Here is a 15,614-nt window from a genome sequence, read left to right on the forward strand (position 1 = left end):
GAAAAAATTAATTAATAAATAAAACAAGCTTCAGATACAAAGATACAAGTTTCAATTTTGGTTCCTGAACCTGGTTTATTTTTGTCTTAGTTCTAATTTCAGTTTCTAAAATTTAGAAGAATTTTAGTTTCAGTTTACATTCATGACCAAAACCGTGGTCAGAACTGACACCCAAAAACACACCTCCATGTGTTCACATAATCAGGAGATCATGGGGTCACACACACGGGGTCACACACACACACAGGGTCTCTCACACACACACACACACACACACACACACACACACGGGGTCGCACGAGCAGAGACGCCGTACCTGCAGTTTGCGCGCCATGCCCACTACGTCGTGGTCGGGGGGGTTGTACTTGTAGCAGTTGGAGTACATGAGCCTGATGTCCGCTGCAAACTGCTGTGCGTTGCTGTACTCCCGGCTGTCCATCTTCCTCTGGGGGGAGGGGTCACAACCACAATCAGCCAATCACATTCAGCCTACAAGTGAAACGCGCTTGCTCTGCGGATGATTTAGATCAGCCGGTCTTTACGATGCGGAGATCAGGTGGTCATTCACTTCCCTACAGACTGGGGGGGGCAGGGCAAACATTGCGATGATGATAACATAAGACTGCGCTTCAGCTTTTGGATTGGGCATCTGTATAAATGTAAGGTCAGGATGATGCTGAGTTCAAGTCCCTCTTTTCCCGGAATTATCATCTTTTATTACGCTTTTTTAAACTTTAATTAGATGTGGGGGCTATGATAGAGAACGCCAGTGACGTAACAGAGAGGCAGGACTGTGGGTGGGCGGGGCCTATTTCACGGGTGGGGCTGTGTTTGAGTGGCAGGGCCGGCGGGGGGCGGGGCCTGACCTTGACGGTGCTGAGGTCCATGGGAGTCTTGATGATGTCGTGGTAGTCGTGCAGGCCGAGGGAGGAGGCGTCCACGGGCTTGTAGAAGGGCCAGGCGTAGGCGGCGTGCTTCTTGGACAGCAGGTCCTTGAGGACGGCGCTGCAGTAGCGCAGCTGGGCGCTCAGCTTGCCCCGGCGCGAGGGCTGGTGCTGCAGGGAGTCCGGCAGGTCCTTGCGCGGCGGCTTTATGGGCCGGCCGCTCTCCCGCCGCCGGGCCGTGGCCGTGGCCTTCCCGCCGCCGCCCCCGCCCCGCCCCACGCCGAAGCCCAGCGCCAGCCCGCCCGGCTTCAGCTCCACGGCCAGGGAGGGCAGCGGGGACCGGCCCCCGCCCAGGCCCAGCTCCCCCGCCCCGGCGACCAGGCCCACCGTGCCGGGGGTGGTGGTGTCCGCTTTCCGCTTCACGCCTTTTTTCTGCGCGGGTGACGGAGAAGGGGAGGGACGGAGAAAGGGGAGGGATGGAGAAGGGGAGGGATGGAGAAAGAGAGGGATGAAGAAAGGCAGGGATGGAGAGAGAGAGGGAGAGAAAGAGAGGGATGGAGAAAGGCAGGGATGGAGAAAGGGAGGGAAGGGGGGGTGGACGGAATAGTACTAAATTAAAATTACTGCTAAAATGGAAGTTAAAAATAAATTTAACCCAGTAGATGATTAGTATAGGCAAAAGTAAACTGGGGCACATGTAACAGACTGACTGTAAGCATGACTGCTGGTCACACCCAGATTGTGTTTGTAGTCCGACTGTCGGATAATGTTTGTGGTGTCATACTGACAAGATATTCAGGTTGCGTTTGTGGCATCACTGTTACGGACACACACAGATTTTGTTTGCAGAAGGATTGTTAGATAGTGTTTGCAGTGAGATCTTGAAAGATACTGATTTAGTTTTTAGTACGATTACTAAGGCGGCTGTTAGAGATGTTTATAGCGGAAAGGGTGTGTCCTGGGACCTCACCTTGGCAGTTGGCTGTGTGGGGGGAAGCCCCAGCAGAGTGGGGGTGCTGTGGGAGGTGGGGGGCAGCGTTTTTGCCAGCAGGGTCTGTGGGGGGGCGGAGAACTGCGAGTTGGGGGTGTCGGGGGTCAGGGGAGTGTACATGGACTGGGAGACAGCCGGGACCTGGTGAACTGTGGTAATACCGCCTGTAACCAAGAGAGGGCGCAATTAACTACACATCCTGAGAAACAAAAACAACATGAGCATCCTGTCACAGGAGAACTACACCAGCATCCTGTCACAGGAGAACTATACCAGCATCCTGTCACAGGAAAACTACACCAGCATCCTGTTACAGAAGAGCTACACCAACATCCTGTTACAGAAGAGCTACACCAACATCCCGTTACAGAAGAGCTACACCAACATCCCGTTACAGAAGAGCTACACCAACATCCCGTTACAGAAGAGCTACACCAACATCCCGTTACAGAAGAGCTACACCAACATCCTGTTACAGAAGAGCTACACCAACATCCTGTTACAGAAGAGCTACACCAACATCATGTTACAGAAGAGCTACACCAACATCCTGTTACAGAAGAGCTACACCAACATTCTGTTACAGAAGAGCTACACCAACATCCTGTTACAGAAGAGCTACACCAACATCCTGTTACAGAAGAGCTACACCAACATCCTGTTACAGAAGAGCTACACCAACATCCTGTTACAGAAGAGCTACACCAACATTCTGTTACAGAAGAGCTACACCAACGTCCTGTCACAGAAAAGCTACACCAACGTCCTGTCACAGAAAAGCTACAGCAACATCCTGTTACAGAAGAGCTACACCAACATCCTATCACAGGTGAACGCGCACGCGCACACGCACACGCACACGCGCAACAACTTACCCATCATCCTCCTGCCCTTGCCGAGTTTGCCCGCTTTCCCCAGCTTGGCGCGCGGGGCCGGAGGGGGCAGCTCGATCTCCTCCTGGGGCATCTGGGCAACTTTCTGCAGGAAAGCCTTCTCCAGAGACTGGGCCATGAGCACAATATCGTCTGTGGGCTGGAGGGAAAGAGGGCAACCGCACGTTACTCCATGGAGCCCTGGCAGAGGTTCTCCATACAAAGCGCAATATCGTCGAGTTCCTTTCAAAGCCCTGCAGGGACTTCTCACTGGTGTCTAGTAAACAAGAGCCGCAGTTTAGAGAGACACGAGACACCCAAACGCCCCCGCCCCCGCCCAATCCGGGGACAGGTGGTCACCACAGCATCAGCAAATTTAATCCCACTCATCCCACGAGGTCAAAGAGCCAGCAAAACAACACAGATCCACACAAACGCATCCGCTCGCAAAAGCCAGCAGTTTACGTGCTGGCCAAGCTGGAATTATAAACGGAGTCGGTCTCTCGAGTGATGCATGTTTTTCCTCTTTCAATGTTCCAAATCAAAAATAATATTTCATATTTAGCTAAATTAAGAGATCTCTTTCGGCTGCTTTCCTTAGTCAGTCGCATGATTGTCTTTTTGTTGCATTTGTTCATATCTTGTTGTAGATGTAGCAGTTAGTGAACATGGTGTGTGTGTGTGTGTGTGTGTGTGTGTGTGAGTGTGTGTGTGTGTGTGTTTGTGGTGTGTACCTTGTTGTAGATGTAGCAGTTGGTGAACATGGTGTGTGTGTGTGTGTGTGTGCGTGTACCTTGTTGTAGATGTAGCAGTTGGTGAACATGGTGTGTGTGTGTGTGTGTGTGTGTACCTTGTTGTAGATGTAGCAGTTGGTGAACATGGTGTTGAAGTCCTGTATGCACTCTCCAGCGCTGAGGTAGTAGTTATTCTCCAGCCTTTTCTTGATGGTGCCCATGTCCATCGGCTGTTTGATTATTTTGTGATAGTCCTGGGGGAGGGGGAACATTTCCCGTTACACAAATGTACACTTTAATTTCACACATATACACATGCAATTTAAAATAATAATAATACATTTACTGAAATATTGACCATGTAATATTATCCAACTGGTAATGTAAATGATATGCACTATATGCCTTGCTTTCAGTCTGTGACCAGTACACATCAGGCCACAAGGGCATCTCGATGTTTCAGTTAATGACATCAGCTTTCAGCCAGGAAGGACAGTGATGTCACAATATCGTAGCCATAGTAACAAAACAAATTAGCAATGCGTGCATCTGGCAGAGGACCTTCATCATTGCTGTATGGACAACAACAACTCAGGGCCATCTTGTACACGTCCTTGACATCGCCGTTTCTGTACTCACAATTCAAAGGGTCACGCAGCAGACCTGGGTTGAAACGGTATTTGTTTTGGTTCCAAATACATTTCTGTGCTCTATTAATCTTATCTGGTGCATTTGAGCCCGTGGGAAGGGCGGGGTTTATACTTTAGGCACCATTTCATTTGTTCCAATACAGCAGGCAGGCTCAGTCAAATGCAGAAAAGTATTTGAATCCAAAACAAAAAAAACTCTGAACCCAGGTCGGTTTTTTTTTTAATTATAATTATTATTTTTATTTATTATTATTCCACCAAGGCCTCAGGTCTGGCAGCAGAATGATGAGAACGATGACGAGACATTTCTGGAAGCGCGGGGGCTGCCGGGGTCACTCACGGGCAAGCCGAGTTTGACGGAGTCCACCGGCTCCTGGAAGGGCCAGGCGAAGTGGTGTCGCCATAGCGACTTCATCAGGGCCTTCTGGAGGAACTGCAGCTGATTGGTCGCCCGGCCCTGGCGGGAGGGGTCGCGCACGGGCGGCTGCGGGGGCCCTGCCTGGGGGGCGTGCGGCAGGGCGGGGCCCTCGAACCCCTCGTACAGCAGCGACGGCTTGCGGATCCTCTTGCCGGGACCCGAGACGACCTGCTCCATGCTGGCCCCCGTCTGCACCCCAACGTCCCCGCCCAGGGAGGTACCGACGCCCGACACCAGCCTGGAGGGAGGGGGGGTGTTCAAACACACCCGTTACACACCGCACAGGACAAAAACTACACCACAGCACAGACACAACAGGCACCTGCCCAGGAGACTGAGGCTCTGATGTGTAGGGGATTATGGGTATTGTAGTCACAGAGGGTGCACTATTAAATACATAGGCATGTTTTTTTTGTTTTTTTTCCCAGCACTAGGAAATTGGACACGCAGTGGTACCTGCAGTGTCGCGCCCGGGCAACGTCATTCACGCCACGTCATTCACGCAACGTCATTCACGCCACGTCATTCACGCCACGTCATTCGCGCCACGTCATTCGCGCCACGTCATTCCACTTCCCGTAGCCTCCTTAAGATTATGCTACACGTTTCGTACACAAGCCTGCGCTTTTTCCATCAGGGTCAACACCACAGGACTCAAACCATAAAACTGCAATACAGCTTCCGTGGATGCAGGACTTAATAAAGAAATAAATTTAAAAAAGCGTTAAGAGCAGCTTCAGCTCTGAGCGTCTCCATTTTGCGTCGTTGTCACCCATCACCTCAGCACATGTTGACTCTAAATGACAAATGCGACAGCAGAACAATGACTTATCCTTATAACGCAATAAACGGTGCTGTGGACAAAGCGCGCAGAGGAAATTCGGGCCTGCGGAGAGGTCTTCCGTTGCCGTGGGAACCAACCCCCCAAAAAAAAAAATGCAATACAAAAAATAAAATAAACCCGCTGCAATTGATCCACTTCGAGATCAAACTTTCACGGCGCACAGGTGAGTCGAGTGATCACAGCCACCACGCCAGGAGAGGGGCAGCCACCTCCTGCCTTCACGACCGTTTATGTCAAAGAAAATCTGTGATTTTCATACACCAGATGAACACAGAGCAACCAGTAAATCTGTACGAAAATAAAACAGATCTGGGCATCATGCTCCATCCAACTCCGGAGAGCCCAATGGCTTCAGCAAGAACCAGTGTGGGTGCAGGTTTTTCCACTTTAACCCAGAACTACAACACCCGCCTCAACCAATTCACCAATCAAGGGCTTCATTCAAATCAAGGCGCTAAAACAAAAACCGGGCCCACTTACAGATGCTATCGAACGCCCCCAAGTATAACGGAACACTACGGTAAAAAAACAAAAAACACACGCCATATGAGGACAGGCCTCAGCCCCTGTGGACCGTGGCGGTGAGAGTGTTTCTTCGAGGCTCCGGCTGCCACCGGAACGAGCCAATCGCAAGGGCCCACAGCGAGGGAGACACTGAAAGACGGACAGAACGCACCAGCACTCGGGATTTTTTATTGCCCGCTTCCCCTCCATCCCCGTAGCAACCCAGCAAACGAGCACTCCCAATTGGCGGTCAGATTGGCATAACCATGGCAACCCCCCCCCGCCCCCCCAATTGACAATAGAGACAGTGGCTCAAGGCCGTCGGCAAAGTGTGTGTGTGTGTGTGTGTGCGCTCATACGTACACCTTGCAAGGGCTTCAGAACGCAGCACCTTATCCGGACACACCGGAATTCAAAACGCACACGCCACCTCGGTCATCGGCTGCCGCGCCATAGCCCTCCACCAGGAGCACGAGCGGTCGGAAGGGCGAACTACAGGGCGCATGAAGTGCGGGAGGGTTTCGCGACCGGGAGCACTCCCTCCACCTGCTCTGACAAATTTGCGCCAATTTCCAAAGCTAGCTGGATAACTGCACTGCACAAAGTAAAAACCAAGAACCCAGAAAAAGCCCACAGAAGGGCAGCAGCCAGATCTTACACACGGTAAGCCAAACATCCTATAAGTTCAAGTTACTGCATGTAGTAGCCTGTGCAAATGCAGACCTAACATTGCGGTCCAAGTAGAGACGCCGATATGTTAACAGCAACACTAGACCGAAAGGAGACGTCTCGTAGAGTACAAACGAAACCATTTACGGTCATTCCAGAATCCCGCTGAACACAATGTCTGAACATACAGAGCATTTCATATACTGCGGCTACATGGAGACGGCCTATAAAGTCTATTCCCAGTGCACTGCATCAGACAAGCTGATTTAAACATTTCCATAGATTAGTGAAACACATGCCACTTCATATCAGAGCTATTGATTCCCAATGGACGGTGTTCACATTAAACAATGATTTCCCACTAACATCAGAAATCAAATCTGGCAGCTGCTGTGCTTGTTTAGGTTTAGTCATGCTGGTTTAATGTACAAACAAACCCATCTCCCCATCTTAAATTGCCAAATTTGTCTGCAGGATACAAGCCACTGCCATTTTGACATCCATTGTAAACAACCTAGCCTTTGGGTAGGACGCCATGTGTAGAAACCTACTGAACCACATACACATTTGGCGAAGCATCTCTCGCAATTGAGGAAATTCCAAGTTCTATGCCATCTCCGCTTTCTAAACTTCGGATACTGCCAGATACTGTGGTGTGGGCATTCAATCGCTGCGGGTTGCGAGCAGAATGACATGCCCTAGAACTGTGAGAAGAGTTCAGCGGTGGAATACGTCGATGTATCCTTCACCGAAGAGGCGGCAAGAAGCGGAGTTTGAGTTTGAGTTTGCCCCACTCGTCTCCTCCAATATTTGGACCGTGGACGGATTGAGTGAAGTTCCAGGGGCATGGAGGAGACATGGCGGTACAGGAGGAAAGAAGGATGCATTTTTTTGCATCCCCAGATAACTGCGACACGGGTCATGGGCTCTTCCCGACGGTGTATTTGTCACCTCCCGCCCCTTCTTCCTCTGCCCGACCCGGAAACAGACTGAGGTCCTCCACCCGTCAGGACATTGTAATGGTTCCCTTCTAGGAACTAGAGCTAGAAGGTATTTGCCCAAAATGCGCAACACATAAAACGATCAGCCTACGGGATGCACCTCTCCCCAACAACAACACGTACGGCCCGTCTGTAACAGACGCGGCTTCGAAAATGACATCTGAAGGAGCGCGGACATTGCATTTGCCCAATTCGCGTTCTCCATTTCCCCGCCTTCACTGCACTGGTCTCTCTCGACGGGCCAAGCCAGGAGCAGGGGCAGGAGATGGTCGGTGAAAAATAAGTGATTGGAAAGCGCCCAAGGCTGGAAGAGAAGTCCCAGGATTCAAGGCCCAAGAGCCAAAGCAACGGCGCACCTTCGAAGGCTACCCTCCAAACACACCTATACAGAACGGCACAGTATTGTGTCGTTCTCACACCAAGACTTTCTACATTACCCTTACAATTAACTGTGAGCACATCTAGTACAGCGCATACTGAGGCCTTAGACATTTGTCCACACAAAACTAACATAAGGGGGGGGGGGGGGTGTGTGTGTGTGTGTTTGTGTTTCATTCCAGTTAAAAAAAAATTAAAAATAAGCAAAGGACAAGACTAAGTGGTACCACTGCACCACTGGTGTTGACACCCGTAGGGAGGAAGCAATTATGCCCCGTCAACCACCGCAATGATGCAACAGGCTTCCAGGGCTTACACTCCTTACATCACAGGAAAGGTAGGAACACCAAGGGAGAGAGAGCGAGAGAGAGAGGGGGGGGGGGGGGAAGGAAAGAGGGGAGGCCCAACTGCAGCTTGGGGGAGGGGGGTTACCACATTTACAGGAAGCTGGATGATGCGTTTCAAGGTGGCGTGACAAGAGGGGCAACTCTGGACAACTGATATTTCGGGACCGGAAACTGTTCGCGTACGGCAATACAGCGAAATAACATGCACAGGAAGGGAAGCCAAATCACCAGAAATTGGAAACGGCGTTACGCCGAGAAGTTACCCTTCCAGCACCCAACAGCCCTGTTAAAGGGTCAATTCACCGCCTTTATAAACCTACCGATTCAGGTCGCAGCCGCCCCCAGGTACCAAGTACGGTTAATTTTGCCACGATGAAGCCCGTAACCCAGCCTCGGCAAAGCCTGAGCGTTGAGAAAAGCCATTTGGCGAGATGACGGCGGTTACCGGCAGCGACAGAACAGGAAATGGAAATGAGCCGTGCCGACTCGTCACGAGACCACAGCCGTGGAGCAGCGATGGCGGGGTGGGGGGGCCCAAAGCACCACGCATCAACTTAAAAATAAGTAACCAGGGCAGGTTTTAGCAGCATAAAGGGAGGACACTCCTCTCCACACATGCAGGGCATTTGAAAAATAATAATACTAGAGGGGCCAATTCTTCAACTGTTGATCTGAGATTCTCATTTGTACAAATCACCCCTCACCATTTATTTACTTGAATTTTGCCCCCCCGACCCCAGAACAGCTCCGACAGGCCCATCTTGCCCACCCTTCGGAGTACCCCGATTTTGTGACAATAAAGATTAACCCGAGTCAGGACATTTAAACCTTACAAGTAACACTAACATGAACATTAAAAGGACTTCAACAGGCCTGGGGAACCCAGTAAACTCAGTAACCTCTTACCTGTTGGGGTTTCAGAAGATCGAACCAAATACATTTAAGCAAACGTATGTGCAAGGAGGCAGTACATAAACCAGGAAATATTTTATATAAAACATCTTTCAAAGTCCTGTGACAAGTAACCGTTAGCAGTGGGTTTTAGGCACCACAGGTCCCAGCCCCTTAGCTCCCAAACTTCCCCATGTGACTTGAGTGCTACTGGAGAATGGATCTTCAGCCTTTCGTTTCAAAGCTTTCCACAATGATTCACTTCAGACGGGCCGCAGTGAATCACCATTTCTCATTTCTGATGCAAGCCTCGGTGTTAAGGCATGCAGGCATCGCACACAAACCCAATTCCTGCAGAAATCCACGGCTCCAGACCAACTCGTATGCGGAATCTCCCCGAAACCCCAAATAGGCCAAATTAGGTCCGCTGCTCCTGGTAACCAAGGAAACGGCCCTCCCCAACAAGCCAATTTAAAATCGTACCAAAGACCTCGGATTGAAACTGTTGAGATTACACTGGAATTTTGGGACACGCAAGACATCGGTCGCAACCGTTGCCTTATGAATAAAAGCCGCTGGGAACTACTGAGCAACTTACCAAATTAGGTTTGAAGCATCAATGTTGCCCATCAGGTCAGTTGACAAACACACAACAGTATCAGGTTAATAAAAGCCTTTATTTTGATGGAGAGAAAAAAAAAAAAAAAAAAGGGGGGGGGTCACTTAAAACTTAAACTACAATGTGTGCATCTCATCACGGACCTCAATTTACCAGATCACAGCCACAGGATGAGGAAAACATCAGCTCCAAAAGAGCCTAGTCAAAACGTGTGTGGAGAAATGCATTTACATTAATTCAAAGCAGGGTTCTTTACTGGGGCAGAGAATATATACAATGTACAATTAATATGGACAAGGAAAACACAGGTAACATCAAAATTCCAAACTTTACACAATATACAATGGTAAGCTTAAACATAAGCCTAAGTTGAATCCTACAGAAGAGATGAACATTAAATCAAAATGATATTGGAGGATAGCAAAGGCTTGATCCCAGCTGAAACCAAGAATATTAAAAAAAAATGACTATTCAGGTGGTCAAGCAATTTAAAATAAACGATACTGAACAATTATTTGTGGAAATACAGTAACCGGCTATGAGGTCAAGTAAAGCCTCTAAAATAGAGGGCTTAAATAAAGGTTGTTTATTTAAAAATTTTTTAAAAATAAAGCCAAAATGGTCTCTACTTAACCAACGTGAACAGTGAGCTCGACCAAAAACAAATACAAACGTCTTAACGTAAAGTACACCGACGCCTATAAGCTTGAAGAGATCAGTGCATTTCGTCTGGCTTATTTTGGTAGCCCTGTCAATCAAATAATATCCGCACACATCAAGGGGAGCAATACTTAAACGAGAAACTTAACAGAAAGACTGATGAGAACTTGTACGGGAGCAGTCAAAATGAAGTAAACTGCGATAATGCTGAAACTTAAATGGAACACCACAACGCATACAGGAGCACACCAATGCATCCCAATTAGTTGATGTGCTCCCAAATCTAGTCATTTTCGCACATCAATTTTCGGGAGCAAGAACTGCTAAATTGGGATCACTACAGCCCTACAAGATCAAATATACTCGTAATATTTAAACACTAGGACTACACCATTAAAAACAAAATAAATAAAAATTCACAGGAACGTTTATCATTGGCGATGGATCCGATTCGGAGCTGAGCAAACGAACGTGGTCGCCAATATTTTACGCGGATCAGCATTTTTAGGCCACTTTTTACGCCTGAAAGCAAATTAAAACGAATGCATGATACAGCAAATGCATTCAACATTATCACGCTGTAAAAGTGGGATGTTCACAATAGTGAAGTTATTGCCACACGGCATTAGCAATCTTTAGCAGAACCACAAGGCTGGGTCGTGTTTGTAAACATGAGACCGGGACAAAACCGAGAATGGGCGCCGAGCCCAACCCACGTGCAGCAGCCGTACAGAGCAAGGACGACACCATGGTCACAATAACTCAGTTAACGTTACAGCCCAAACGCCTTTTGAAATAGTAACTCAGTCAAGCCTGACCATTCCAGATTTTAAAGACTGCACTTCCCATCTCCGCTAGAGTACCACCGCCCCCACCCCCATTGCCTTAACACCCCACCCCAATCCCACGCAGAGCGCCAAACCAAAAGCAATTCCAAAACGTTGTCACAGGACACCACAGCCGTGAGAAGCTGCGGGTGGCCAACGGTAAGTTAGCTTGCTGGCTAGCGAACAGTTTAAAATATCATCGACAAACTCATTCCGGAGACACGAGCATCACCGTATTATTCGTAGCCAAGTTGGCTAACGTTACACATCGAAGACGTTTCACAGACGCGCTTCCATTCACATAAGCGTCCTAGCGAGGAACCACACGTCGCTAGCTAACGTAAGTTGACTACAGCCACAAAATATAAGCATTATCGATCGGAACACAGAAGCCGGCGCATTTACAGCCGACACCAGGTCAAATGAATTGCAGTAATTTTAGCTAGCTAAAAATCTTATCTGGGCTACAAAAATAAAGCATCCATTCAACAAGACTGAAATTACATTCGTACACAAATAGATAGTGTTAGCTAGTCTAGCTAATGTTTGTCAGCCGGCCTTTACAACAAGCTAGCAAAAGCTGCGATAGGGAACCGCTAGCGAGGTATTATGGTGTTAACGTGTAACGAAAGACACGGATAATACACCAGAAAACGGCCCCAAATATGCCAACTTGCACTAGGAGCCTAACCGAGATCTTGTGAATTTGAACCGTCTGCTGGAAAATGGCGTCAGCGCAGTAAGCTACTGGCAAGCGAGTATGCAGGTGATTCAAAACATTCCCACTGTTATCCGGCGAGTTTGCAAGCGAAACTCGTCCATAGCGAAAAACAACTCCTTGACATAATAGTTAATAACCCCCGGAGACGGTTATCCTTGAAATATCCAAAATAAAATTCGCATCGTTGAGATGTGCTCATTCCACCGGTTTAGAAAACTGATTAGAACGCGTCGGAAACTAGTAATAAATTCCATGGGAAATTTGATTCTGCTGTCAACAATATCGGTTTTGATAGTTAGAAAAATACCAATGGTTCCGATTGGTACCTGTCAATGGGCGGGTTTAGGGCCATTTCCATCAGGATGGATCCGGATTATCTTTAAAGAGCGATCTCTCCGGTTTCTGTCTCTGCTTCCCTTTCCTCCAATTCCGCCCTCTTCCTCTACTTCACCGCTTCAGCGAAATGGCGACGCACTGCCTCCGCCCGACATTTTATAAACCTACCATTACAGTCATTGGACAGAATGCCATCTAAATTTCCACGCCCCCGGACTTTCAATAGGCCACCCATATCATCCATCAAAAAAGTTTCTCGACACTTTACTAAAGCCCACCCCACAAACCTTTCTTTCCAACCAATTGGCATACCGCCATTGTCTATCAAGTAAAATTCACGTTTTTATTGGCTTAAGAAACATAAACCCAACTTTGCAAGGCCGCGATTGGCCTTCCAACAAGCCAGTCTAAAAAAGCTACGTGTACGCCCGCCCACTCTCTTCCCCAACTGCATTACGTCAATGTGGTGAGAGCGACTACTCCGATTGGCCAGTAGCTCTCAGGCGCGGGCAGCGAGTGTGGGTTGGAGGACTGTCATTGGCTGGTCGAATACCTCACGCGCGCTTAGACGGCAGTCTTCTGCATGCCAGGGTTCCGATAGTTTCGCTGTGGATCTGCAATTTCTCTCGTCTCGCCATTTTAGAGAAGGGACGCATCAGGAAATGGAGTCGTATTTTGTCATACGCCACAACGCCACTAGCTTCAGGAGCAAATTGCAAACGCAAAATGCCCAAACGTTCGATAACGTCCAACTTCACAAGCGCCCGCCAGCCGAGAGCATTTTGCCAAATAGTTAGCCATATCAGACTTAAAAATGAGAATTCTGGAGTCTGCACTGTCGAGACAAGTACAACGAACTAGCTTGCAAAATCGGCCATAACATTTTTAAGAATTTAAAACTAGTCAACTGTTCAGTTTGCTATATGGCTGGAATTACATTCTAATATAAAATATAAATTACTGGCAAATATACGCCACGAATATACAAACGCATTTCACTCTGCACACCAATCGGGGATCGCAGCGCTGTGATTAAACATCTGAAGCAAACAGGCCCTCCACGAACGCCCTCCACAGCTTATTTGGCGCAAGGCCGCAGCTGCATTGAGACTGGTTAGCAAACTGGCCATCCAAGTTAACCAACGTATTAGGATTAGGCTTTGGATATAATTTAAATTTAACTTAAATTTAAGGTGTTACCCCCACCCAAAAAATAATAAATACCGAACAACCCAAGCATAGACAATTTTCCAACCAAGGCCCGGAACACCACCGCCTAACAAAAGCCTGACCACCATTAGAATGACACAGCACTTTTCAGATTTCTCTCAATAGAGTAGTCCGCTACACGAATCAAGTCAAGTTTAAATACACTATTCCCGACGAAGTACCGATTTTCTATAGAGCTTGATACAATTAACTTGCATATCGACATTACAGAATTTAAAGTGCGTGTACCACCCAAACAGGCCGCATTACGCGGAGACTATAGCAACCACCAGTATACTGCACAAAGAAACCAAACATTACGGATTTTACATAACCTAGGAAACTAACTGAGTGAAGACGTTTTTAAACCCAACACAAAATTAAATTAAACTACACTGACAAATATACAGTATGCTACAAAGTAACTTAATCTGAATTTAACATATTAAAACACTGCCTTAAAACGCAAAACTAGCCAAGTAGCAACGCAAAATGAAATACTTTCTTTAAAAGGCCATTTTGACTAACCACTCAGTAAAGGAATCACTGGCTACAGTAACCCACGTTACATCACCCATCCCCCCACCGACAAGGTTACAACAGTGATAGCAATGTCATCCAATTCTGCGCTCAATTTAGCAATTAACAACAAAAGCCAAATAGAAATACATCATGAATCAAATAGTTTTTCGATATAAACTTGAATTAAAACATTTAAACTAGCCATTTATGCCCCTAGATTAAAAATGGAAAAACTACGCGTGGCAGCAAGATTAATTCCAGTTGATTTAAAATGTCCTTAACGAAATCCAATAATAGCTCAGGTTTTTTCTTCCTTCTTCTTTTCTACACAAGCCACGTTTCTTTTTTTCCCCCCCAAACAACTCATTTCCCTCAAACATGTCCGTCTTCTTTCTTCCTCCATTCATGGGACGGAGTGGGGGAGGGGGTGAAGTCACATGACCGGTTTTAGTTCGGTGCCACCGCACAGAAACCCGGCGCCAAAATTCCAAACGTCCTCTCAAAAAGTTGCTAATCTTTGTCAAATCCAGAACGACCGTAGAATATAAATTACAAAATCGCTTTCTTATATCCACGTATTACTATTGTAAGCGTCGAGCTGTGTTTTTATCGATAACCTGGGCGGACGCAGAACAAAGGACATTTTTTCCCGAAACGTCAGCAGGGCACCGATTGGGTGCTATATCGCCACGTGACGCGACGGATTTCTTTCTTTTTTTTATGCTGGGGTTAAAAAAATCGATTTGTGGCATTTCCGACGTCAAAATGTAGCAATTCTTCGACGTTTCTCTTACAGAAATAGCCTTCTCTTGTATTTTTCCAAGGGTCAGCGTCTTCCCAGAAATGTGAGCAATACAATCTAGTACTTGTGGAATCTTCTCCTCGGGCAACGAGTCTTTCTGCCAGCATGGCTTCTATCACGGCGGAGAAGCGCTATGCGCAGGCGCGGTAATTAATAAACTGGAAAACATGCTACCCATCCCGATTCAGGGATAGGTACTAGTCAGGTACAAGTAGGGTATCCGTGCACGTGTACTTTTTTTTATTTTACTTTTCATGCGTCTGACAAATTTGTAGATTAGAAATGTAGCTCGCCGGCTAATTTCTTTATTAAAACAAAAGTAGGTATAATAACTTTAGTTTACTTTGTGTGTATTGTATTGTTTAAATAATAGTTAAGTGGAAAAAAAAACTCGCAATACGGGTTTGACTTGATTGGACTGTCTTTTGTGTAACCTTAAAAGTAACCGTAATATGTAGCCCAATCTTAATGTTTAAATTGAGCGATCTTTACAGAAGTTGAGCAGTTACTGTCGTGCATACAAAACAAAGGCGTTTCGTATCGGGTAGTATGCAGGCTATCGTGCGAAACAGTTCTGACGTGTGAACCACCGATTTTTTTCTGTTGATGTGTGTAATAATATTTTGTGTTATTTTATTTATCTTGATTAACTGTACTGATTATCTTGATTTATCTTAACTATTTACTGTAGTTCTCCCAAATACAATTGAATCAGGATTGCATCCAATATATGGC

The 15,614-nt window shown here is 47.2% G+C and overlaps 1 protein-coding gene across 5 annotated transcripts in view; it reads right to left on the minus strand.

The window, feature by feature from the left end:
- brd2a (bromodomain containing 2a) overlaps positions 1-15,009 on the minus strand; it is a 19,017-nt gene extending 4,008 nt beyond the window's left edge. For 4 of the 5 annotated variants that reach the window (XM_061253389.1, XM_061253387.1, XM_061253386.1 and 1 more), the window contains exons 1-7: positions 12,337-15,009; positions 4,472-4,787; positions 3,598-3,735; positions 2,751-2,907; positions 1,855-2,039; positions 867-1,316; positions 317-445 (exon numbers count right to left, since the gene is read on the minus strand). In XM_061253389.1, the coding sequence (XP_061109373.1) occupies positions 317-445; positions 867-1,316; positions 1,855-2,039; positions 2,751-2,907; positions 3,598-3,735; positions 4,472-4,787; positions 12,337-12,368 (1,407 nt within the window). In that variant the 5' untranslated portion in view covers positions 12,369-15,009. Of the gene's footprint in view, positions 1-316; positions 446-866; positions 1,317-1,854; positions 2,040-2,750; positions 2,908-3,481; positions 3,511-3,597; positions 3,736-4,471; positions 4,788-12,336 lie in introns of those variants that run through there. The other variant, XM_061253388.1, reaches the window with a different exon arrangement.
- Between the last annotated feature and the right edge of the window lie 605 nt (positions 15,010-15,614).

The sequence above is a fragment of the Conger conger genome, chromosome 9, assembly GCF_963514075.1.
Source record: "Conger conger chromosome 9, fConCon1.1, whole genome shotgun sequence".
In the NCBI taxonomy this organism is placed as follows: Eukaryota; Metazoa; Chordata; class Actinopteri; order Anguilliformes; family Congridae; genus Conger; species Conger conger.